The 26,690-nt window shown below is 41.3% G+C and overlaps 1 protein-coding gene across 1 annotated transcript; it reads right to left on the bottom strand.

Moving 5' to 3' along the window:
- Positions 1-2,020: 2,020 nt before the first annotated feature.
- On the bottom strand, positions 2,021-8,244 carry MAT2A (methionine adenosyltransferase II, alpha). Its single transcript, XM_006866594.1, has 9 exons — positions 7,889-8,244; positions 5,924-6,001; positions 5,710-5,832; positions 5,498-5,610; positions 5,273-5,416; positions 4,854-5,072; positions 4,502-4,684; positions 4,253-4,386; positions 2,021-3,654 (listed from the first exon to the last, which is right to left on the bottom strand). Exons 1-9 carry the CDS (start codon positions 7,977-7,979, stop codon positions 3,552-3,554), a joined length of 1,188 nt encoding a protein of 395 aa, XP_006866656.1. The 5' UTR covers positions 7,980-8,244; the 3' UTR covers positions 2,021-3,551.
- Positions 8,245-26,690: the final 18,446 nt, after the last annotated feature.

Here is a 26,690-nt window from a genome sequence, read left to right as displayed (position 1 = left end):
TTTTCTTTCTTGTCCATGGTGTTGTCAAGTCCTTTTCAACTGAGAACAACCCTGTATAGGGTTTCTGAGGAGCAGCTGTTGGATTTGAACCACTGACCTAGTGATTAGCAGTCCACTGCTTATCCTCCAGCATCACACCAGGAGTCCTTTCTTGTCCCCGTAGCTCTTTTTACTTTGGAGATGATGGTTTAGTTGTCAGAGAAGTAAAGCAAGGAATAGACTGAGCACTTCAAGGTTGAGGGGCAAGGAGTTTAGAATCAATCTGACAGTGTCTTTACAGGATATAGTAGTATAAGGCTTAAAGGGCCTGCCCCTTGGGGAAAGAGATATACCATTAATACAAGTAGTAGCTCACTACTCTCCAGTGCTGTCGAGGTGCTAGGCACCATGCAAAGCATACCAACAGTATCGTGTTTCACCCTTAACCCTTAGCCTCATCTTACAGCTGGAAAATTTTGAGGAAATGGAAGGGGTTTCAAAAAGTTTAAAATACTCAATTTTTCCATGAACTTTCCAAAGCCCCCTCCGTACATTTGCCCAAATATAACTAGCCAGTAAGGGATGGATTGAGCTCCTGTTTGATTCAAGTTCATGCATCCTACTTGTTATTTTCAGAATCACTGATTTTTAAAAAAATCATGCAGTTTAAAACTTGTCTGGCTCAATTTCAAGCATGATTAAAATGGTAATCGGGTTCAGAGCTAAGTTTATCTTTACTATGCTGTTTTCTTTGTTTTGGTAATCTAAGAAATTAATAAGGAAAATTAGATATTTGATAGTATTATTTCCTGTAAAGAGAAAAGTGCTTTGTTCTTTAGTGAGTGGAAGCTGATTCACTGAAGAGCCAAACTGGTTGAGGGATTAGGGAACATTTGGGAGATTCAGGGAGTGCCTGAACTTACCAGAGGCCTAGTATGTAAGTAGGAATGCAGAGTAGTTGCAAAAAATTCAAAGGGAGGGAGATCTAAATTTCATAGCTTTCTCAGCTACTTGTGGTAAACACCTGGTTTCATGCCACCGTTCTTGCTTCATTTCTCCCACACCTGCCCACTTACCATTACATCTGTAAAATAGACAGACCTAAGCTCCTAATTTCGCTTTTAACTAGCAAATACTAAAAATGTTCTTTTACTTGGCCTTCTCATATTGTGCTAGCATGGCTACTTGCTGACCTAGGCCAGGATTTTGAATTGATTCATACTGTTTGACTCCCTGAGGAGAATTTCCCTAGTCATAGAGTGATATGTACTGATTAAGGAACTATATTTTCTTACAAGATCCCCAGGTAATTTTTAAGTACCAACTCTTAAAAGCTTTTCTCAAGGGTTAAGCACATTCCCGTTGTAAATTAAGTATCACTGGTGCCATAAGTACCATTTCCCACTTCCAAACACCTTTCTACGTTCTAAAGCCTCCAGGCAAACAGGTAAAGCATATTGGTGGAAATGTGCCAAGTAGCTCCTGTCTAGCTCTTCATTTTGAAAACTCATTTTTACTATACTTTATAAGAATTAAAATCTTGTCCTGTAACTTTTCAAATGTGTACTGCACATTATGTTGAGTCACTTTTGACTCATAGTAACCCTGAGTCAGAGGAGCAACTGGTGGGTTTAAACTACCTATCTTGTGGTTTGCCAGTCCACTGCTGATCCCTGCAGTGCCACACCAGAGAACCCAACCATTTGTTTGTGGCTAATGCAAAATGTCATGTGCAAAACGGGTATTAAGACCCAGGATTAACTCTTGAGCTAAGAAGACTCAAACCTGAACATGCTGGTCCCTCCAGGTTATCCACTAGTTGTATTTGATACTTGGAGCCGTTAAAGCCGTGACAGTGGAGGAGTAATTATTGAAGGAGAAGCTTTCATCAGTTAACAAAACTTAGTGCTAGAAAAAGGACCTTTAAATTGGCCTGCACAATTGGGTTCTTTCTCTGAATCATGGGTTAAGACTTAAAAGTAGAATTATACTCAAGGTAGTATGAAATACCATAACACTTTAAAAAAAAAATAGACAAGAGTTAAGGTAGAACCTAGCATTTTATTTAGATCTTCATTAAACTGTTGGAATTGAGAACCAGACATACGTAATAAACCTCCAAAAATAGATCCTGAAAGGCACTTTCTGCTTAGGGCTAGCAGTCATGGAATAAGCATGTAAACAAGCTGGCTTCTCTGTACCACACCAGCCAAGTCAGCTTTCTTTCCACGGCTAGCTGCATCAGCTTTGCCCTCCCTTCTGTTAACACCAGCCAGACCCCCTGTAGGTCTAACCCAAGGTTTTTCTGTAGGACACCTTGGCCTACCTGGGAATGCTGGAAAACATGTTGTTAAAGGAATCATGGTGTTGAGAAAAAAAAAAAAAAAATCTTTTAAAAAGCTGCCATCTGAGGTGATGGCTTCTCTGTACTTACGCCATACCCCAGAATACAATAAATACGCAATTAGAAAATGTTCAAGTATGAAGGGATTTCCTCCTCCCTGCCAAAAGCAGTGCTCTCTGAAGGAAGCTGGTTTCTCTGTAGCTACACCAGCTGTTCAGAAAGCTCATTGGACCTGGTTTTGAAAATAAAACAAAGTTAAAACCCTGGGAGGAGTTATTGTGCAGTGTGGAGTACTCAGTCTTTCTTATAAAGAAAAAAAAAATTAATCTGGTACCAAAGTGTGCAACCTACAGACCCTCAGGTACTACCCTGTGACTTCTCTGTATGACATCACTAGGGTGGCCAAGTGCCTGTTTTTATAGAGCTAAGAGTTGGCGAGGTTTGGCTAGTGCTGAAACCATGCATAGAATTGGTTTACTAAGTAAAAAACCTTATTACGTACGTCCTCCAAAAGACAGCTGAAGTGGAGAGTTTTGATTTGGTGCTGTTTAAGAGGTGGCAATTAAGAGCATAAGCACCAGGGAGATGGTTCAATGGTAACTGCCCCTTTTTAAACAAATGTCAGGCTAGAGCTCCAACTGGAACTTGCGTTACATGCAAGACTGATTGGATAGTGAATACTCCCTGACAAAGAACTACATAATTAGAAATGAATCAAGTTAAAGGGAGGATAAGGGAAGGCTTCACATTCATAATAGAGCTCAAGACATTACAAATTCATGCTGATAGGGCTATAGCATTGCCAGAGAGAGGCTATAATGGGACTACGAGTACGAGTACTTTACGTGCACATTACAAGGACATTTTCAGCATTTGGTGAGAAGTCAATGCAATTAAGATTTTAAGAGGGTTGGGTGGTAGGGCACAAAGGCTCAATTTCAAAGCATTATTTACTACAGTGTCATCTGTTTCTAGGCAGTTACATGGATCACCTATGCTCACTAAATTCATTATATTGGTGAACAAAACACCAGGGACAGAATAGCAAGCTCAATTTACAGTCCCCCACAAAAGCTAAAATTCACGTCATTAACTATAGAGTGACTGCAACTGATCAGGAGCTGAAAGAGGACAGGAAAATTTAGGAAGAAGGGCCCTTTCCCTCAGAGCTTGAAGGCTTCTCTGTAGCCTACGCCAACAAGTCTGGGGAAAAAAGGCTAACACTTTTTCAATATTTAAGCTTTTTGGGCACTTCCCATGGGAAGCTGTCCCTACCAAAGTGGCCATAGGCTGCAGTCCTCTGATAAATTGGCTTCTTCAGATCCAGATCCCTGGAATATACAAGTCCGTAACTTAATATGTAGCATTCATTTAAAATAAAGCAAAACAATCAGCAAGACTCATTTTCAAGAGCTCTGGCAAATGACTTCAGTTCTCTGAGGTATGCTAGGAAAAAAGTTTGTGGCAAAAGTGTTACTTCCCTGGTTGTCCAAACTCCTTGCACAGTCTTATTAGTAACTATAGTTCTTGTTTTCCATCACTGTCTCAACAAATATGAAAACTTGTCATTATGAAGCAGAGTTCCAAGTGCCAAGCTTCATCTAAGATCATGAAATACTTACCAATGTCCTACACCAGGCTACTTAGCTGTGCCCATTTCTCTTAAGTAACGCAAAGCCCACTATCACATGTGAGAGGTTTTCTAGGCTGGTTAGCCTAAGTCATGGAACTTGAAAATGTTTTAAAGTAAGTTATGCCTTCAATGAAGGTGATTTTAAGCATAACTTTATGTTTCACGAATTTACACAAAAAATGTGTTTCACCAATGAAGAGTCAACCTTCATACACTTTCCTCTCATAGAGGTAAGCAGTATATACACACCCACACCCTCAGTGTTTTTCACTAGCAATAGACTTTACCATCTTTACCTGACAATGACCCCAGGGCGGAGGTCAAAATTCTTCTTCACAATCTCTAATAGCTCTCTCTCACTCTTCTGAGAGGTGCCATAATGGAAAATGGAGATAGACAGTGGGTGAGAAACTCCAATTGCATAAGACACCTAAAAAAATTCAAAATGTCCAAGAGTCAGCGGCCTACACATTTGTGTAATACATTGGTAAATACCCCTCCCCTTATGACTGAAAAAAGCCACTCCAGTTATATAAAATATATACCTGAACAAGAACCCTTTTGCACAGACCTCCTTTGACAAGGGATTTTGCCACCCAACGAGCAGCATAAGCAGCTGAACGGTCCACCTTGGTATAATCCTTTCCTGAAAAGGCACCTCCTCCATGAGCTCCCCAACCACCGTAAGTGTCCACAATGATCTTCCGGCCTGTCAAACCAGCATCACCCTGAAATTAGAGGATTTAAGTCACTTTATGGCATGTATCCTTTCCAGTGAGTGGTTCTAGATCAAGTTGCTAAATGGCCTATTGTGTATCAATCACTTAAAAGTATCCTCAAGATTCAGGAGGCCTACATAGTTAAAGTAACCACCACAAAAGATGCAAAAGGCCTTACCTGAGGCCCACCAATAACAAATCTGCCACTTGGCTGTAAGTGGTAGATTGTGTCCTCATCAAGATACTTTGCAGGTACAACGGCTTTGATGACTTTCTCCTTTAGAGCATCCCTCATCTCATCAAGACAAACTTCTTCATCATGCTGAACAGATATAACAATTGTGTGGACTCTGATGGGAAGCACAGCACCTCGATCCTGCATATACTGCACAGTCACCTGGAAAACAATTCAGATGATCAGAACAATTGTACTCAACAATAGCTCTATACTAAGTTTAAATACAGCCAAGGGAAATATGCTATACCCCCCCATAATCAGTTATAATTAAATGAAACGTTAACTGATTTTCTGTGCCAAATGAACTCATGTGAGACTTCATCTAGATTTATAATCGTACACACAATTCAATCACTTACTTGTGTTTTAGAATCTGGGCGTAACCATGGCAAAGTGCCATTCCGGCGCATTTCAGCAAGTTTGGCATTGAGCTTGTGTGCTAAGACAATAGTTAAAGGCATACATTCTTCAGTTTCATCAGTGGCATAACCAAACATCAAGCCCTAAAATAAAAGGAGGTCGATATAGTCAATCCAAGTTCCAGAATTTAATGTTACAAGAACTATAAACAGCCTCTAAGATACCTGGTCTCCAGCACCAATGTCCTCCTCATTCCGGTCAAGGTGAACACCTTGAGCAATATCAGGTGACTGTTGCTCCAAGGCTACCAGAACATTACAAGTCTTGTAGTCAAACCCTTTGAGCAGAAAAATGGCATGCATAAGTTTAACTTCACTAGTTAACTGGAGAAAAAAAAAAAAAAAAAACCTTAGAAAAGCCAGTCATTAAAACTCACCTTTGGAAGAATCATCATAGCCAATGTGTTTAATTGTTTCACGAACTACTTTCTGGTAGTCAACAGCAGCTCTGGATGTAATTTCTCCAGCAAGAAGGATCATTCCAGTTTTAGCAACAGTCTCTAATAAAAGAGAGGTTCCCAAACATGTTTTATATAAAATAACTATTACCTTTTTTATCAGTTGGTAAATAACCACATGTTCAGAACTTACCACAAGCCACTTTGGCATCAGGGTCTTGCTGAAGGTGGGCATCAAGGACAGCATCACTAATCTGATCACAGATCTTATCTGAAAAAATAAAATTCCAGATCAATTCTTTACTATTAAGTCCTTCATGCCCACTATAACTATAAAGATCTGTATAGAGATCCAACTGACTTGTCTAATTAAAGCACTTCAATACCATAAAGCTATCTGTTTGAAGTGCTGGACATAGTGCTGCATGTTACTTTAAAATTTAACACCAGTCTTAAATTAGTTGTGCAAGTCCATCAATTTAGATATGCCAAACACCCAGTAAGTTTAATACACCTTAACTTACTTTGTTCTCATCTCATTAACATCTCAATCATGGGGCTATTTAACGAGTTTGTTTACCTAAGAACATACTTCTTCAAAGTATTAGGTAAAACTAGAAATCAAGTGATTAATCTTCAAATCCATGAAAGCACAAACACCAAGTAAACATTAAGGTTTACAATATTTTAACCAAAAACAATACATTTTAGTCTCAAAATGTAAAGTTTGTTATAAATCTACAATAAAGATTCTTGTCATGTTATCAATTTCTTAAGTTTATTAATTTACAAACTAGCTCCATGATCTTAAGGAATACCAATTAGAAGGTAAAGAATTAATTTCAGGTCAATTAAAAGTTGAATTTCTCTCCACCAAACTGTCACCTGGTCAGCAGTTTGGAACTACCAGCTGTTCCGCGGGAGACAGATGAGGCTTTCTGCTCCCGTAAAGATTTACAACCTCGGAAACCTTCGAGTCGGAATCGACTTCGCTGCATATAAATCACCACCACCACTAAACATTGAGAAGGAATGAGAACAGAACATTACCCCCCAAATTTCACTTCCCTGAATTGGCTATTACCTTAACAATTAGAGCCAAATGAGAGGCTCGGGTCTTAAATCTGTGAGTAGAAAAAACGGATTCAAATGCTCAATCTTTCAAAAGGTAACTCAAACAACCCTTTTAATTCTCACGGGGTGGAGGCCCAAGCCACATCTGACCTTAAAGCACCACTTTCTGCACCCACTAGGATCTTGGGTTTCCTACTCCCATTAGGTTGCCTGTGCGATTGCATCATCGGCACAACACACCGACTAAAGACCCTGTGACTGCTGTGGTCACCCTAAACGAAGTATTAGCAACTCATCTTTATTCGGTGCCCTTTTCAGGCTGAGACCCGGTTCCTGGAGAAAGCGTCACTCGTCCCCACAATGATCTCTCTAATGGCGAACGGTGGACAAAGCCCCAAGCAGACTAGGCGCAGTAAAGGCTGGCCTGAGAGATGTACCAAGGTTTACAAGGGAAGCCGATGCCCACGCAGCCCACACAACTGCTCCTGTCGCCGTAGGGTCCTTATAAGTGCGGCCATTTCCAACGTGCGCTATATTTAGGTGCAGACTGTCATTTCGATAGGCGGGTCCGTGCCGTGTAGTAACGACCGGAACCAGAGGAACGGAGCGTGGACACGGATGTCCGCGGACACTAACCCTCATTTCCTCGAGCCCGGCGGCGCCCAGATGCCACACGCGGCAACCACGTGGTTGGGCTGCAATGCGGGGCGCGCGCCCCCGAGGCGGCCGGCCGCGAGCACGCGGGGCGGGTCGGCCACTCGAGGTCTTGGGGACCGAGGGGCGGAGAGGAGGGGAACCGGCCCTCCCCGAGCCCCACACACGCTCCGCGGCCCCCACCCTTCTCGTCTTCTGGAACCTTCCGAATGTCGAGGCGCGCGGCCGGATGGGAGGCGTAGGGGGAGGGGAGCGACGGCCACGCGCTCAGCACCGGTGGAGCCACGAGGAAGCTGCGCAGCCGCCGCTCTTTCCACCGCCCAGCCGGAGAGGGACATCAGCGCGGACACCCGCTGTCGGCAGCGCCCGCCCGGCCCGGCGCTTGCCCGACACCCCGCTCTTCGCCTAGCGCCAGACTCCGTCACCTCACCTGGGTGACCTTCGCCAACAGACTCCGAAGTGAAAAGGAAAGTGCCCTCCTCGATGAAAGCCTCATGGAAACCGTTGAGCTGTCCGTTCATTTTGGTGACGGTGGCGGTGAGTGAAGGCGGCGCTGAAAGTACAGAGCAACGGCGAAATGCACAAGCCAGAAACAACCTTCTAGACTGCTCGGTCGGGCGGCGCGGAACGGACGAGGCCGCGGGCGGTACGGCCCAGTATTTATAGAGCAGCGGCCGCGCGCGCCCGGCCCGGACCCCGCCCCTCCGCGCCGCGCGCCAATGCACCACTCGCGCGGAGGTGGGGGCGAAGGGCGGGGCGCCTAGGGAGTCTGGGCCGAACCACTTTGCTAGGTGGGAGAAGGGAGCGAAAGTAACGTGCCCCTTCTGGAGAATTTACCTTTCTTAAGCCGTTAAAACCCGGAGTAATTGGAAATGTATAACGTTTTGCCCGTCTGTGCTCGAAATAGGAAAGCGACTAAGGCTTTACGGAACTTCACCACTGTTCTGTGACATGGCATCTCCCTTTCGACCGTTGCGTGGCTAGAGGACCCGGAGGTCGCGTCCCCCAGCGGTGACAGCGGGAGTCGGAGGGGGTTTTGTCCTTAAGTCTCTTCCTGAGGGTCTGTCCGGCCAGCCGCCTTTAGATGCCCTGGTGACCGTGCCAGTGGTCCTCAGCCATGTGAAAGTGGCCATTTTGGCTGGTCAGCGCGGCTTATTCATTCCCACCCTACTCGCTGCCGGCAGCTGGAAATCCGAGGGGCGCCCTTTCAGTTACTAGCACTTTCTTGGCTAATGCCTTTGCGGTGAAAATGGCCGAAAAGCAGATTCAGGAGAAAGTTGCCATCTGTGTAAACGATTGCTGTCCTCCTTGCACCCCCAGGGCCAGTTTCTAACAGGAACCCTGACCTTTTTTTTAAAAACCCTAAATTGGGCACTGCGCTCCTGCCCCTTTTTCAACTCCTTTTGCCCTAGAAAGGAGGCCGTTCACGTTACACGTGCTGACTTTGCTGTCTTTGGGGTGAAAACAAGTCGATATTTGAAGTGGAATTAAAATCTTTTGTTAGGGAGAACGGAATAATTTTCCTGGGGAAAAAGTCCTTGACTGTGGTTAAGCTTCTCTCTTCACTAGGTGAAATGGTCTGTTTCCTGAAGCTTTCACTTCAAAATGTCCTCCTGTGTTTGTCCCAGTTCTGCCCATAATAGGAAGAGAAGGGAAAGAAGAAAACTTGAGCCAACAGGGAATTAGGAAATCAGGAATCGGTGTAGTGGGGGTTGGGGGGCCCACAAGTAGAGACAGGTGTCAGTTCTTTGCCTACTGGGATGGAACCGGGATGGGGCCCTGCCAGGGTTGGTGCCCACGCTTAGAATATCGGCTTTAATGATGTCAGTACAAAACCCCCACTCTTTGAACAAGGGGAAGATGAGTAAGACCCCTTGTCCTTGTCGCTGCCCCCAGCTGCTTATCTCAGGGAATTAGGTACATTCTGAAGAACAGTCCTTTTTACCAGAAGAAAGAGGGGAGAGAGTTTGCCCAGGGCTCAGGGGGAAACAATGGAAGCACTTCCGTTGTGCTAGGGGCTTGACAGTTCAAGAATGGGCTCATCTTTAGACTTCAAGAACTCAGGCATGGCCACCCAAAGCAAGCAGCAAGAAAAGGTTAAATTACAAACAGACAGTACATTTGTTATTTTTAGCTGTTGGTTTTTATTTTCCAAACCAACACTTTTATGGCAAAGTAACTGTTGAAGACAATTATGCATTTTTGTCTTAGTGTTATTTAACCTTACCATAAATATTTTAAAGCAGAATGTCAGTTTGTTAACTTACAACGAGTAATAAAATTGCCAATGCAACAAAATGCATGTGTAGGCGGGTCAAGTGCATTAGCTCCCAACAGAAAAATCTATAAGGGAGGCCAGAATATATTTAGGTTATTTTATTAGCATGGATTCATAGCAATGGTATTAGTTAAATTCAATGATTAGCTCATTAAGCCCTGATTCCCCTTCTGAGCCAACTCCGCAGTAGGACTGGTTCAGCCAAGAGGATTAGAATCAGTTGTAGATATGTACTTGCTTACCTATTTTTCTTGTTCATTTTATGTGTATAACAGTGGTTAGGAGTAGTGGTTTTAGAAACACGAAGTGTCTCTGCCACTTTTTAACAGTGCTGAGCCAACTACCTTTCCTTTCCACATCTCCATGCCCTCAGTCTTTAAAATTGGGAGAATAGTACCATTATTATCTCAAGAATTAAAAGAAATCGTGCCCAGTATCTAGTACATCATGGTGGTGGTAGTTATGTGCCACCGAATCATTTCCAACTTATAGTGACCCTGTATAGTGTTTCCGAGGTTGTTTATCTTTACGGAAGCAGAAAGCATCATCTTCCACAGAGCAACTGGTAGATGAGCAGCCCAGCAGCCCAGCTGGTAATCCGCTACACTAACAGGGCTCCTCTAGTACAGCAGATGTATTTTAAAATACTATGAGTCGGAACCAACTCCATGGCACTTAACAACAACAACAACTGTTAAAAAAAAAAAAGGTGTATTTCTTCCTAATAACCCTTCAGTGGCTTCAGTTGCTATTAGGATAAAGACTATGCAGAATCCCTAGATATACCCGTAAAGGCCTTAGTAAGATTTGGCCACTACTTCTTTAACCACTTTTTGTGCCACTCTCTCCCTCTTTCCAACTTCCACTGTGGATTTCTTTTAGAAACAGGTAAATTTATTAGTATCAAAGTAAAGCAAGGTACACTTGATTGTATGTGGAAAGTAAAGTATTGTTACTAGGGCTTCATTTTGCACAAGCATAGGTTGATTCTAAACGTGTTTAAATAGTCCTATGTCTTGATGATCAGTGGGTGGCTGCAGACAAGTTCTTACAGTAATACATTTGTCTTAGTCTTGTTGTTGTTGTTAGGTGTCATCACTCGGTACCAACTCATAGTGACCCTGTGTTCAACAGAACCAAACACTACCTGGTCCTGGGCCAACCTCCAATTGTTGCTGCACTTGAGCCCATTAGTCTTGTTTGTTGTTGTTAAGCACCATGGAGTCGGTTCCGACTCATAGTGACCCTGTACAGGGTTTCCAAGGCTGTACATCTTTACGGGAGCAGAATGCCTCATCTTTCTCCCTTGGAACCATTAGTAGTTTCGAACTGCTGACCCTGAGGTTGTCAACCTGACTCGTAACCATTATGCTACCAGAGCTCCTTATCAGTCTTGTTAGAGTGCCTTTTAAAAAAAAAGATTAAGTCAAAGTTGGCATCTGAGAGGATCTGCTGGACCAGTTAAATTCAAGGCAGAAAATGTATGACAAAACTCAAAATCATAAAAAAGGCCAGTTTACTGGTCTTAAAGAGCCTGGTGGAACCCTCAAGAATATGGTCCTAAGACACCCTTCAAGCCTTGGCTCACCTTTCAGCCAAAGTATGGACAAGCCTGTAAGATGAACAGTAACATCAGGGAGGTATACACTCATTAGATCAATCAACCATAGGAGATCAAAAAGGTAGTATTTGTCCAGGGATAAAGTTCAGAAGGCAGGAAGGGATAGGAAAGGGCAAAGGGGAATGGTAAACACAAGGAGGAAATAGGAAGAGTGTTGTTACATTTTGGAGATTGCAATTAATGTCACAAAACAAAATGTATATGAAATGTTGACTGGAAAACCAATTTGCTTTGTAAATTTTCCTCCAAATCACAACAAAAATAAATATATTCAAGTCACAGAGATCAGATCAGAAGGCTATGGCCACTGTTTTTATGGGTTCCAAAAGGCTAATCTTAATAGAGTTTCTCGACACAAGGCTATCACAGGAACTTATTAGAAAGAAGTTTTAAGAAAATTGCAAACTGCATTTGTGAGAAAAAGATCAGGAAAGTTGCACTTAGGAATTTTTTCCCATCACAACGCTTGAGTGTACGGGCTCATCCTTTAAGAGTAGCAAGGACTTTCCCAGGAGAATTTTGTTGAGAAACATTACCCCATCCACCTTACACCCTGATCTTGCACTTTCAGACTTCTTTTTGTTCTCCAAACTCAAAGACCATCATCAGAAGGAACGCCGTTTTGAGTCCCTTGAGGATGCCAAAATTGCATATGTTTTGACATGCATCCGTTTTGAGCACAGAATTCTCCAGGAAAGGGTTAGAGATGGAAACACCATCTTCAAAAGTGTGTACACCTAGATGTCAAGAAACAATATTTTCTCATTTTGACAATTTTGCTTAATAAAGGTTTGATTGGATAGTAAAACTGTTTGATTTACATTGTCCCCCTTTTCCACAATGTGTATGAGGACCTCTGGGAGGCTGACTCAGAGACTGGTATTATAACAGACATGGTCTCTTCCCATGGTGGGGTGAGGAGGGCCCTCTAAGTAAGAGGAAATGCCTGGCTAACTCCCCTTCATCCTTCCTATCCAAGCTCTGCCACATTCTGGGTGAAATCTTCCATTTACAGAGATTCTCACAAGGTCCTCTATTTTCCTTCATGAGGATGAGACGGTGGTCTCTTACTCAAGTTTTGCTTGATGAATGCCTACTCAGCACACAGAAGGTTCTAAAAATGTTAGTTCAAGGAGAATGAGAGAGAAGGGTGGGAGAAAGAAAATAAGGAAAAAAAAAAGACTGAATATAAAGGAAGGCCGAAGGAAGTGGGGAAATGAGAGACCCTGGCAACCATGCAAAATCAATTAAAAGAGGTCCTGCTTTTTTTTACTCAGAGCATTATAAGTAATAAAATTGAGAGCCCTTTGCTAACAGGGAAGCAGATGGCCAATCCGTTCTGAAAGGAAAGACATCTCTGATTTCCTAGATTAGTTCCCTAAGGGTAAGAAAAATCAGGATAAGCTATTGTTGTACTTCATATTTAACACGAGGTTTGTTTAATGTAATTTCTCAACCCCATAGAACATTTAACAGTAAGGATAGTCCTATAAAAGAGGCAAAGTTGTGATTAGATAAACTGATATATGAATCAGGCATCAAATGTAGCAACTCTTGGTCTGATTGGTGTACAGAGTCGAGGAGAAAGTTCCAGTAAGAGTACTTGCATTTGCAGAACAAGAAGTTGTTGATTTGGTAAGAGAAAGATGACTCTAGGTATAACAAAGAGCAATAATGAAGGTTTGGAGATGTTGAGGAGGAAGCTCTTAAACTGAATGTTAACCTTCTATGGAGAAAGGCCAAGAAGAAAGAAATCTAGACCAAAAACCTGCTGCCATGGAGCCAATTCCGATTGGTAGTGACCCTGTAAAACAGCAGAACTGCTCCTTAGGGTTTCAGAGACTGTGAATCTTTATGGGAGTAGACACCCTCCTCCTTCTTCCATGGAGGAGCTAATGGGTTTTAACCATCGGCCTTCCAGTTTAGCCCAAAGAGCCACCAGGGCTCTTGAAATGCGAGCCAGATGCCTACAGAATTCTGCCAATCCTTTAGAGCCAAAACACAGACATCTGAGAAGGCCTTGGAAGCAAACTAATTCTAATGGAATCAGAAACAAGTACTACATGAAATCTCTAGACTTTTTATATTTTATTTTTATTTCTCTATAATTTTCTGACAATCCCAATAAAGAAGTATGGGGTGGAAGAATACAAAGGATACAGTGAAGAAGACATTGAAGAAGACCATAATAGAATGATGATAATTATTGGTAAACGCCATATCTGCCATTTATTGTGATAGACACTATTCTAATAGCTACTATTCACAACAACTCTTATAAGGGTAGGTACTGTTAGTCTTCCTGTTTTACAGATGAGTCAAACAGTTGAAACAAAAAATAAGCCCATTGCCGTCAAGTCAAATGTGACTCATAGCAACTCTATGGGACAGAGTGGAACTGCCCCATAAGATGTCCAACGCTTTAATCTTTATAGAATTAGACTTCTCCCCTGGAGAACCACCAACCTGTAGTTAACAGCTGAGCTGCTTAACCACGGAGCCACCAGGACTCCTTAAAGCAACTAATGTGCAATTCACCCAGGTCATGAATCCAGCCTGTAGTGAAGCCGGATCTGGCTTTTAAATTCTGGCTTCTTGTTATTGGTATAAATAAATACATAAAACAATAAATAACTTACATTTCCTAAGGTAATTAAGAGTAAACCCTTCTGTATCATCTTCTATGAATATACACAGACCCATATTTTACTAAAACTAAATTTCCTTGAAACTTGGAATTCTTTCTTCACAGTTTTCATGGTTATCTCTTCTGGATCTCATCTCTATTTAAAGATATAAATAATTCTTTTTCACTTTTAAACTTTTTGTTGTGAATCATCAGGTACCAGTATTTACCTCTACTCATTTTAACAGTTAACTTTCCTCCCTGTGTCTCGCTACCTTAATTTTTTCTGTGCCAACCTCTCTCTTGTTGTATATTGCCCTCCCCACCACCCAAGTTAACATGTATCTGTCCTCTACCCAGTGATAAATAATTATTTTTAATAACTGTAAAATATAGTATAGTATGACTCTGCCATAACTCACTGAACTGTTGCCTTATTGATTGAGATTTGTGCCCTACTTACAATGCTGAACTCTAATACCTTTGGACAGACACTTGTGAACCAATTTCCCAAAGTGAGATTGCTGAGACAAAGGATATATGCATATATATGTAATGGCCAGATTACTTTCCAGATGGCTGTCAATGTTCACATTCCTATCAGCAGGGTATGAAAATCTCATTTACTAACTCTTACTCCACCAGTCATCTGTCAGTTTGTCCTATTGTGGTGTCTTGCACGCTACTGTGATTCAGGAAGCTATGCCATGAATATTTTTAAATGCCAGCAGGATCACCCACAGTGGACATGTTTCAGCTGAGCTTCTAGATGAAGACGCTAGGAAGATGGAGATACAGACACTTTTGAATATTTAGTCAATTATGAATAGCATTGGCACACTGTTAAAACCAAAATATTGAATATTGAAACATGATGAAGAGCACCAGAATATTGTCAGATACAGTGCCAGAAAATGAGCCCCTCGTGTTTGAAAGGCACTCAAAGTGCTACTGGGGAAGAGATGACTCCTCAAAGTAGAGTCAACCCTAATGACACAAATGGAGTAAAATCTTGAGAACTTTCATTTGTTGTTGGGGCACAACTCAAAATGAAGAGAAACAGCTGTAAACATCCATTAACAATTGGAACATGGAATGCACGAAATATGCATTTAGGGAAAATTAAATGGAACATGGAAACAAAGCTATTCTAGGCATTATTGAGCTGAAGTGGACTGGTATTGGCCATTTTGAATCTGGCAGTCACATGGTTTACTATGCTGTGAATAAAAAATTGAAGGGGAATGGTGTCACATTCATCATCAAAACATTTCAAGATCTGTCTTGAAGTACTACACTGTCTGTGATAGGATAATATTCATACTCATATAAGGGAGACCAGTTAACACAATTATTGTTCAAATTTATGCACCAACCACTAAATCCAATGACGATGAAATTGAAGAACTCTACCAACTGCTCAGTCTAGTATTGATCTAACAAGCAATCAAGATGTATTGATAATTAGTGGACATTGGAATGCAAAGGTTGGAAACAAAGAGGAAGGATCAGTAGTTGGAAAATATGATCTTAGCGATAGACACAATGCTGGAGATCACATGACAGTTTTATTGTAAATTATGTGATAGTTTACCCGGGGGAACATTAGCTTTACATTCATGCTATCATATATCATTTCATTGCCATGGTTACGATCCCCTCCATGCATCATCAACCAACCAAAAGGTATACCCTGCAAGCCTGCCCCACGGGTTGTCAGCACACAGCCCCTCTCTGGGTCTAAAGTCCCCAGCTGCAACATCGCTCCACGTCATTGTCTCTGACTCCATCTCTGGCATCACTGCTTCTCTGGGTAGGGTCCTGCTCTCTGCTCTTCTCCTTTGATGGTCCCAGGAGCCTCCGCTCCTAGCTGCAAAGTCAGTCACTCCCCTCCTTTTGCTACAAAATGTCTACCTTTACATTTCCAACCCTCACAATCAGTCCTGATAACAATTATTTACTACTGTATCTCAAGAGACCTATCCCCATCACCCCTCCGAGACAGATTGGATACTACTCAGTGGAGATCCTACCTTCCTCTGCACCCTCTGGATCAAGGTTCCCTCTTGAAAGCTTGTAAGCCAGTCACTTCTTGCCTTTGTAGTCCCCCATTTTGGGTAGCCAATGTCCAAGTTGCCCATCCCTGTCTACTCTGTGTATGGAGTGGGTGGGAATGATCCTCGCTGTAAAGGTTTGTTCCCTCTTTTGAGCTAATGCATCCATAAGTGTAGGTCAAGTTCATCAAATTGTATCAGATTACTCTTTTGTTCCTCTTCTTTCTTCTTCTAGTTGAGCTCTGATCATCCAGTCATTGAAGCCAGGTCAAGTGGGTATTATCTTCAAGTGTGGGTGTTCTTATACATATGCCCTCTCTTCTTATCAGCTGGACACTTCAATCTCCACCCTAGTCCTCTGTGGCCATGTCACTGACTCTGGGCCCAAGAGTCCCCAGGTCTTGCCACAGTGCTGGCCAACCAGGTCTCCACCCGGGTTCACAAGAGTCTATTTAATGTTGTAGGGCTTAGCTCGCAGCTTCATTGCTGTTTTTCCCTCACTTCCCCTAATCGGTGACAAATGTGGTCAGCAATCAGAGCATGTATTCCCATAGAGTCTTAGTCTTGAAAGGGGGTTTGCCCTGAGGGGACCTGATCACTTGCAGTGATGTCTCCTGGGCCAGCAACTTGCTTGTTCTTGTAGTAATCAGTCGGACTGCCTTTACTGTTTTGTATTTTTCCTGTCGGTCTTTCTTTCAAGAAGTATCACCTGTTCTTCTAGCTGCTCCAGGTTGGTCTGCTTGTCCTTTCAAGTGGAAATTTCCCACCTTAGAAGATACTAGATGCTATTCAGGATTCCACCTATGGTCTTCTGTAATGCAGAGGCTCCACAGAAAGCCTCCTTCACTGGGCATGTTGTAGCCCCATTTTAGGTATTCCAATCAGTTATAGGTAGAAAACAGATTTACAAGATTTCTATGGTGATATTTCTGGCTATTCCTTTCTCTCCCCCTCCGGTGTCTATTTTATAGTGGTATGCAAGGGAAACCAAGATTCAAAAGACAGCCAAGCATCTTAACATTATTGCCCCCCTTTTCCCCATTCCAACCATATCTCAATCCCTGTATCTCAGAGGCAAATACCTTTTTAAAGCAACATAAAAAATGACTATCCACATGGACCTCACCAGATGGAATAAAAGGAAATAAAACTGACTACATCTATGGAAAGAAACCATGGAAAAGCTCCATATCATCAGCCCAAAACAAGGCCAGGGACAGACTATGGAACAGACCATGAATTGCTCATAAGCATGTTAAAGCTGAAGCTGAAGAAAATTCAAACAAGTCCACAAGAGCCAAAAATTTAATGTTGAGCATATCCCACCTGAATTTAGAGATCATCTCAAGAACAGATTTGATGGATTAGACACTGAAGACCGAAGACCAGAGGAGTTGTGGGATGACATCAAGAACCTCATACAGGAAGAAAGTGAAAGGTCTATTAAGAAGATAAGAAAAAAGGAAAAGACCAAAATGGATGTCAGAAGAGACTCTGAAACTTACTCTCCAGTGTAGCGATACTAAAGCAAATGGAAGATATGAGGAGGTAAAAAAGCTGAATACAAAATTTCAAAGTACACCTTGAGAAGACAAAGTCAAATATAATGAATTGTGCTAAGTCCTGGAGTTAGAAGATCAAAACGGAAGAATATGCTCAGTATTTCTCAAGCTGAGGGAACTAAAGAAAAAATTCAAGCTTCAACTTGTAATATTGAAGGATTCTATGGTTAGAAAGTATCAAAAGAAATAGAAAGAATACCCAGAGTTACTGTACCAAAAAGATATGGTGTTCATGCTTTTCAAGAGGCAGCATATGATCAAGAGCCAATTATACCAAATGAAGAAGTCCAAGGTGCATTGAAAGTATTGGCAAAGAACAAGGTACCAGGAATTGATGGAATACAATTGGAAATCTTTCATCAAACTGATGAAGCACTAGAGGAACACACTCATCTATGCCAAGAAATTTGGAAGACAACTAACTACCTGGCTAACTGATTGGAAGAGATCCATATTTGTCCCCATTCCAAAGAGAGGTGACCCAGTGGAATTAGGAAATCATTGGGCAATATCAATATCACATTCAGGTAAAATTTTGCTAAAGCTAATATAAAAATGACTGCAACCATACACTGACCGAGAACTGCCAGTGGTCCAAGCTTGATTCAGAAGATATCATTGCTGATGTCAGATGGATCTTGGCTGAAGGGAGAAAATACCATAAAAATATTTGCCTGTGCTATTTTGACTGTGCAAAGACTTTCCAATGTGTGGGTTGTGACAAGCTATGGGCAATATTGCAGAGAATGAGTATTCTGGAACACTTAGTTGTGCTTATGAGGAACCTGTACATAGACCAAGAGGCAGTTGTTCGAATAAAACAAGGGAATACCGAATGGTTTAAAATTCACCATACTTATTCAATCTGTATGCTGAGCATATAATCCAAGAAGCTGGGTTATATGGAGAAAAACGTGGCATCAGAATTGGAGGAAGATTCATTAACAACCTGAGATATGCAGATGATACAATCTTGCTTGTTGTAAGTGAAGAGGACTTAAGATATTTACGGATGAAGATCAAAGACCACAGCCTTTGGTATGGGTTGTATCTCAATGTAAATAAAACAAAAATCCTCACCACTGGACTCATAAACAACATCTGTATAAATGGAGAAAAGGTTGAAGTTGTCAACGACTTCATTTTGCTAGGATCAACCATCAACACTTGTGGAAGCAGTAGTTAATAAGTCAAACAATGTATTGCATTAGGCAAATCTGCTGCACAAGAACTTTTTAAAAGAAAAGTCAGTTTGAGGACTAAAGTATGCCATGGTACCTTCAAAAACCTCATATTCATGTGAAAATTGGACAGTGAATAAGGAAAACCATAGAAGTATTTATGCATTTAAGTTATGGTGTTGGAGGCAAATATTAAAAGTACCATGGACTGCCAAAAGAGTAAACCAACCTGTGTTGGAAGAAGTATAGCCAGAATGCTCTTTGGAAGCCATGATGTCCAGACTTCGTCTCTCAAACTTCAGACATATTATCAGGAGGGAACAGTCCCTGGTGAAGGATATCATGTTTGGTAAAGTGGAGGGTCAGAGAAAAAAGAGGAAGACCCCCCCCCCCCCAATAAGACAGACTGGCACAGTGGCAACAGTAATGGGCTTGGGTATAGCAATGATTGTGAGGTTGGTGCAGGACCAGGCAGTGTTTCGTTCTGTTGTGCATAGGGTGTTTATGAGTCAGTACCGATTCGATGGCACCAAACAACAACAACAACAATTCTCACTATTCTCACTAGTACTAGGTGCTATCACTCTTAAATTTTTGTTCATATGACAAATGAAATATGGCAAGAGAATGCTTCTATACTTTTGGAAGACCTTTACAAACAAGATAGATTGTCCATAAGCTTCAAAGGTAAAAAAAAAAAAAAAAAGATAGACTTTACACCATAAAAATGAAAATTGCTACAGAAGTAAAATAAAGACAAATGATTTATAACACATTTGACAAACAAATTGATAAGAAAATGACAAATAGCCCAATGAAAACTAGAAAAAAAGTGTGCAAGTAGGTGATTCATTAAGGGGAACTGCGAATGAAATACAAATGTGAAAAAGTGCTCAATTCCATTGATAGGAAATGAATTCATTCATTTGTAGGGTAAGTTTGGGAGAAATGAGGGACAGTGGAGATGGGAGATTGTTGGAGATAGAATCAAAATAATAAAATGTTCTCATCTGTCACTTCCCTCATTAGTTTGGCCTCTTGTGGAGCTTCCAGGATGCTGATGCTGATTTCCAAAATGTCATGGGTGTGTACAGTACTAGGTTTCAATTCTCCCTCCTATCTAAGTATAGAACTCTCTGGATGGAACATAGTCCACCTGATGGCTCAACAATCAGTGATTCTTGTAAGGATCTACATCCACCATTTCTACTGCTGCTTAGTCCAGTCACTCAGTTATTGTCTAAACACAGGGGTGGAGAACTGTTTTCCTGCCAAAATTTATAACGTCATCTGTAAGCCGTACAAAATTATCCATTTAGAAATTAGCCTGCTATATTTGATCAAACAACTCACGGAAACCCTAGACAGAGTAGAGTCGCTATGATGTAAAGTCTATGGTGTAAAGTTTATGGTGTAAAGTGTCTCAGTGGCACTTAACAACAACAAAAGTGGAACTGCACTTGCCTTGGCTGAACATTCCCCACCCTTGGTCTAGAGCAATGGGTCTATTCACTTGAATCATTCAATTGGTATTTTTAATTGAGGTAGGTGAGATTGTTTCTACTCTCATGTAGATATTTTACCTGCTTTCTTCACTTTTTATCTGAAGGCTGGTATCATTCTCCAGAGACACATCAGTTGGGAGCCTATTACTTTAGACCCTAACCCTTCAGGAAGGTGTGCTGTCAAGTCAGTTCTGACTCATGGAGATCCTGTTTATAGAGTTTCTGCAGCTGTAAATCTTTATGGGAACAGAAAGCCTCATTTTTCTCCCAAAGAGAGTCTGGTGGTCTTGAACTGCCGACCTTGTAATCAGCAACCAGTGTGTAACCCACTATGCTACCAGAGTTCCACAGTCTTAGTTCAGAGCTGAACTCTGCTCTAATTCAGGGCTGAACTCCTGGATGATTGCTAGCTTTGCTCTATTGGTGAACTCAATTGCTTTTGCTCCATCTCCAGCTTTGCTTGCATGGTACCTGTGTCTATCTGAGCTACCTTTTCATCTGATTCTTTTCCCCCTTTCTTTAAATGCAATGCATTTGGACCCAGCTGCCACTAACTTATTTCTTGTTTGGCCTCAGGATCCTTCCTCTGTAAACTGCCTACAAAGGCAGCCAAAGGAACATACAGTCTCACATCTTGAGTAACTAAATATTTTGGGGTAGAAGCAGGAAGGAACTCCTATGTTGTTGTTAAGTGCCTTTGAGTTGGTTCTGACTCACAGCAACCCTGTATAGGGTTTGGAAGGAGTGGCTGGTGAGTTTGAACCACCGACCTTGTGGTTCAAACTAACCTTATGGCCCAGTGCCTGTTCTACAGTGCCACACCTGTATGAATTCCTGTATCCCTTGCCTTGTCCTACTCTGCTCTGTGGGAGGACACAGATGCCCTGAGAACAGAGATTGCTGATTTGGTGGGGCAGTTGGGAGCATGTGGCTCTGCCCTCAATGGTAATGCTGTCAGAATTCACCAAGAGCTTACATTCTTGCCAAAGTTTTTCTTTTGCCATACTTTGGAATCTTTTTAGTCTTCTGCTGCTGTTGCTGTTAAATGTCACTGAGTTGGTTCTGATTCATAGCAACCCTATATAAGGTTTCCAAGGAGAGGCTTGGTGAGTTTGTACTGCTAACTTTGTGATTCAAATGAACCTTAAGGTCCAGTGTTCATCCTCTAATGCCAGTAGGCTGCCCAGTTTTTCAGAAAGCTTGAATAATTGGTGTTACTGAAAAAGACAATCCATGAAGGAGAAATAAAAAGAGATTTGGTTTACTACAATCTGATTAAAGTTCTGACAAAAGAAAAGAGTACAGATCAGACCATGATCAAGGTCCACTAAGAACTTTTTGCTGCTGATTAATACAGTTCTACCCTTTGTCTCTAAACTTGACCTGGACTGAAGTAACCCTTTGTATACAGTCTCTGAGGGGTCATAGGATCCATCACACCAAACTACCATGGATAGCCAAAGAAGGGTGGTATGCTCCCTAGAAGAATCTACTCTTTGTGAGTTCTTCCATTGATATCCCACTTTCAGGCTTCCAGCTGGATTTAAGACATCAAGCCATCTCTCTTGAATTAAATTTTCATATTGAATTTAATGAGGTTAGAACTGGCAGGATCTAGAGTTAGAATTGGAATCCCTTGAGAACTTACAACAGCTAGGTTTCAGGGTATCTGTCTCAAGTAGATAATTCAGAACAGCATTGTGGTTTCAGCCCTCGCTGCATATGAGAACCAGTTGGAGCACATTAAATCAACTGATGCCTGGATTCCTCCTCCCTAGACCTATTATATCAGAACCTCTGGGTTTGGGACCTAGGCATAAGTATTTTAAACAATAAAACAAAACCAATCTAGATTATTCAAATGAACAGTTAGGGTTGAAAACATCTTGGCATACTGGTTGTTGAATTGCCATTAATGAATTTACAGCTCCAAGAGGCTAAGAAGATCTGAGAGACATACATTTTTGAAAGTGTCATCCTTTAGGAACTTGGATACCTTTGCTGGCAGCAGTGGGGTCTCAAACTTTAATGTGCTTACAGTCATCCTGGGATCTCATGAAAATATGCATTTTATCAAGATTCTGCATTTTCAAGAAACTCCCAAGTGATGATGATCCTGCTGGACTGTGGACCCCTCATTGAATGGCAATAATCTAATTAGCCATCTGCAGACTGGGATAGAGTAGATTCGTAGGGCAACATGAAGACTTCCCAAGGACTTAAGCCCAAAATATCAACGAAGTCTTCTTAAAACTTAACAATAGTTTAGCTTAACTAGTTAAAAATATCTGCCTTGAGCCTTCTGCTGTGTTAAGAACGATCTATGTGGTGTTAGATTGACAACAGCAACTCAGAAGCATAAATAGGAACCTTAGGAGGCAATGAGTTTATGATGATACAGGTGAGACCACTTTGAAAAGGAGGCTGAGAATGGTTGCACAATGGAATATAATCAATGTCACAAAACTGTACATGCAGAAACTGTTGATATTGTTTAATAATTTCCACATTGTTGAAGTACCTTTCTTCGGAATGGATCTCCTTCAATCAGTTGGCCAGGCCTACTAAATTTCTTGGCACATACAAGTGAATGCCTTTGGTGCTGCATCAGTTCGTCACAATATTTCAATTAGTATTTTGTCAATTCCTGAGTCTTGTATTTCACCAATACCTTCAATGCAGCTTGGACTCCCTCCTTCTATTCAATACCAATGGTTTGTTGTTGTTGTTGTTTTTAATCATATGCTCCCTCCTTAAACAAATCAGTTTGAACCACAAGGTCAGCAGTTCAACCTTACCAGCCACTCCTCCGAAACCCTATACAGGGTTGTTATGAATTGGAACCAATTTGATGGCACTCAACAACTAAAGCCTTATGGTTTATGTTGTTTTTGTTAAGTACCGTGGAGTCTGTTCTAACTCACAGGGTTTCTGAGGCTGTAAATCTTTATGGGAGCAGAACGCCTCATCTTCCTCCCACAGAACCGCTGGTAGTTTCGAACTGCTGACCTTGAGGTTGGCAGCCCAGCTTGTAACCACTATGCTACCAGAGCTCCTTTTATGATTTATAGTCAATATATAAAAATAAATTTGTATACGTATTTTGGTTTGCAGTAGATGAGAAGGGTGATCAATAAAATACTTTCAAGACAAAATATAAAATAGTATAAAATTCTGGGAAGATAAATTCAAGTTCAGAGAGAAAAAGGAACAATATAAACTTTCCAACTATTAAAGAAGAATTTGTTCATCTAGTTTAAAAAGAAATGATTTGTTGTTGTTAAGTGCTGTTGAGTCGGTTCCGACTCATAGCAAGCCTGTATAGGGTTTCCGAGAAGCAGCTGGTGAGCTTGAACCAACAAGCTTGTGGTTCAAACCGACCTTGCAGTCCAGCACATTAACTCACAGAGCCACACCAGGATTCCAAAAATAAATGATGATGAATATCAAATATATATGGTATTTCACTTCTATGGGATATTTGAAAGAGTAATGTTTTATTATATTTTATATTTAAAATGCCAATAGTTACAATATGCTGAAAATTAATAACCTTTTCAACTGATCTTATGGTGAAAAAAATTTAGATGTCCATTTTAAAATATGCTGGTCGCATATAGTTTAAAAATTATTTTAGAAGTAGAAAGTAAAAATTTGAAGACCTATCTAGACCCATTGAGGAGAGAGGAAGCATGCAGAATTCAATTTCAAGTTGTTTAGAAATGGACTTCTCTAAGTTTGTGTAAAAGTCATTGTGAAAGACATGCCAGGATGGTCCAGGCAGCTGAGAGATTATTGACTGTGATTGTTCTCCGGTCCAAAATAATGTGTTGTTAGTGCCATCAAGTCAATGCAGACTTAGAGTGACATTGTGCACAACATAATGAAATGCTGCCTGGTCCTCTGCCGTCCTCATAATTGCTGTTAACTTTGAGTCCATTGTTGCATCCACTGTGACATTCCATCTCATTGAAGGGTTGTCCTCTTTTCCGCTGACCCTATGCTGTGTGGCACTGTGGGTTCATGTGCCAGACTGCAAAGCCATTTGAACCGACTCGATAGCACTTAACAACATGCTTTACCAAGCAGGGTGTCTTTTTATTGGTCCCTCCTGATAACACAGGAGCTCTGGAAGCGTAGTGGTTACAAATCGGGCTGCTAGCCTCAAGGTCAGCAGTTGGTAACTGCCAGTTCTTCTGTGGGAGAAAGAGGAGGCTTTTTGTTCCTGTAATTCTAAGATGTACAGCCTTGGAAACCCTATATGGGGTTGCTATGAGTAGGAGCTGACTCCATGGCACATAACTACCACCACCTGATTACATGTCCAAGTATATGAGATGAAGTCTCCCCATCCTCAATTTCAAGAAGCATTTTGGCTATGCCTCTTCTAAGACAGATAATGTTCTTTTGATAGTCCAAGGTACTTTGAATATTCTTCACCAACACCATAATTCAAATGCATCAATTCTTCTCCAATCTTCTTTATACATTGTCTAGCTTTCAAATGTAAATGAGGCCACTGAAAATTCCAGGGTTTGAGTCAGGCTCACCTTAGTCCTCAAAGTGACATCTTTACTCTTTAATTCTTTTAAAGACAAGACGTCTTTTGCAGCAGATTTGCCCAATATAATCTGTTTTTTTATTTCTTACCTGCTGCTTTCATGAACATTGATTTTGGACCCAAGTAAATGAAATCCTTGACAACTTCTATCTTTTCTGTTTATTATGATTTTTATTGGTCCAGCTGTGAGGAGTTTTGTTTTCTTTAACTGAGTTGTAATCTATACTGAAGACTGAAATCTTCGATCTTCGTCAGTAAGTACTTTAAGTCCTCTTAGGAGTCCTGGGTGGCACTGTGAATTATTGTGCTGGACTGCAAAGTAGGTTTGAACTGCAAGGTTGGCAGTTCAAGCTCACTAGCCACTCCTCGGAAACTGTATATAGGGTTGCTATGGGTTGGAACAGACTGGACACCATTTAACAACAGCCTTCAGCAGGAGTCCTGTGTGGTGCTGTGGGTTAATGGACTGGACTGCAAAGCTGGCTTGAATCTCAAGGTTGGTGGTTGAAGCTTACCAGCTGCTCCTTGGAAAACATTTTGTTTTGTTATGGTTGTTATGGGTAGGAACCAACTCAACTGGCCCTTTAGCTATTGTGTTCAAAAACAAGTTTAAGTGTCTCTTCTGACATGCTTTGAAAAACGAACTTTTTATTGTGGATTGAGTAAAGGTTTACAGACAAGATCATCAGCTTTACATTCAACAAATCATACACTTTGTTTCATTTCCATATTTACAATCTCCTGCAGGCAGCAACAAGTACACTGCTTCCTCCCTGTGGACCCACTTTCCTATCCCTTCTCAACTCTGTTCTTAGACCAATGTTGCCCTTTTGATTTAGAATGATTGACCATTTCATGGAGAGCATATCCTGCCAGTGTTGTTGACTCCCCCTATAAACCTATCTACTGCTTGGTTGAAAATTGAACCACTTTCCAGACCTAAAGTGTTCCTCTGGTCATTTCTGATCAATAAACCAATTTTTTTGTTTGTTTGTTTTTTTAGTTAAATAATTTTGAGTTTTGTTCCACATTTTCTCCCATTCTATCCAGGACCCTCTAATGTGATCCCTTTCAGGGCAGTTGGTAGTGGTTGCTGGGCACTGTCTAATTCTTCTGGTCTCAGAGTTATGGAGACTGGTGTTCCCATGTTTCTTTAGATTGCTAATTGATTCCAAGCCTCTTCATTTCTAATCATTCTTCTTTCTTCTGCACATGGAGAGACAAATAGCTTCACCTTAGTCAGCCATTCATGAGCTTTCAAGATCCCAGATGCTACTCATCCAAGCAGGAACATTGTCTTTGTGGACTATGTTATGCCAATTGACCATGGTGTCCTCTGAGACTATAGTCTTGAACCCCCAGGCCCAGAAACTCACTGCTTTAAGATATTTGATAATATCTAAGAATCTCTCATCTTTGCCTGCTGTGTGCTCCACCACATTCCTAGTTGTGTTTACATGAAAAGTAAATACTCATGCACAAATATCCTATTTCAAACTCATGTTTTGGGAATATATAAATAGATACATATCCCACTTTTCCTTCATTACCCATTCAGCCTGTGTCTCACTCAGTTCATTTATCTGTGCATAGAGCACTGTTGTTCCAAGACTGTGCGTATCACTATTTACCTCTATGCCCTTTTAGCCCATGCATACCTCCCTGTGTCTTCACTTGTCTCCATTATTCTTCTGCCAACCTCCTTCTCCTGTGACATTCACTTTGGTCTTTTCTTTCTTTCCTGTCTTTTTAAAGACCTTTTGCTTTCTTCATGTATGATGTTCTTGATGTCACCCAACAGTTCCTCTGGTCTGTGGTCATTAGTATTCAATGCATCAAATAAC

This window comes from Chrysochloris asiatica, unplaced genomic scaffold (assembly GCF_000296735.1).
Source record: "Chrysochloris asiatica unplaced genomic scaffold, ChrAsi1.0 scaffold00093, whole genome shotgun sequence".
NCBI lineage: Eukaryota > Metazoa > Chordata > Mammalia > Afrosoricida > Chrysochloridae > Chrysochloris > Chrysochloris asiatica.
The sequence above is the reverse complement of the archived record's forward strand: the minus strand, read 5'-3'. Positions and strand labels throughout refer to the sequence as shown.

What these genes read in the sequence shown, in the direction of transcription:
- MAT2A (XM_006866594.1), bottom strand. Translation starts at nt 7,979, where the DNA reads ATGAACGGACAGCTCAACGGTTTCCATGAGGCTTTCATCGAGGAGGGC. An exon ending in TGATGCCAAAGTGGCTTGTG is followed by an intron (nt 5,833 to 5,923) that starts GTAAGTTCTGAA and finishes CTCTTTTATTAG; the next exon opens with AGACTGTTGCTAAAACTGGA. An exon ending in ACATTGGTGCTGGAGACCAG is followed by an intron (nt 5,417 to 5,497) that starts GTATCTTAGAGG and finishes CTTTTATTTTAG; the next exon opens with GGCTTGATGTTTGGTTATGC.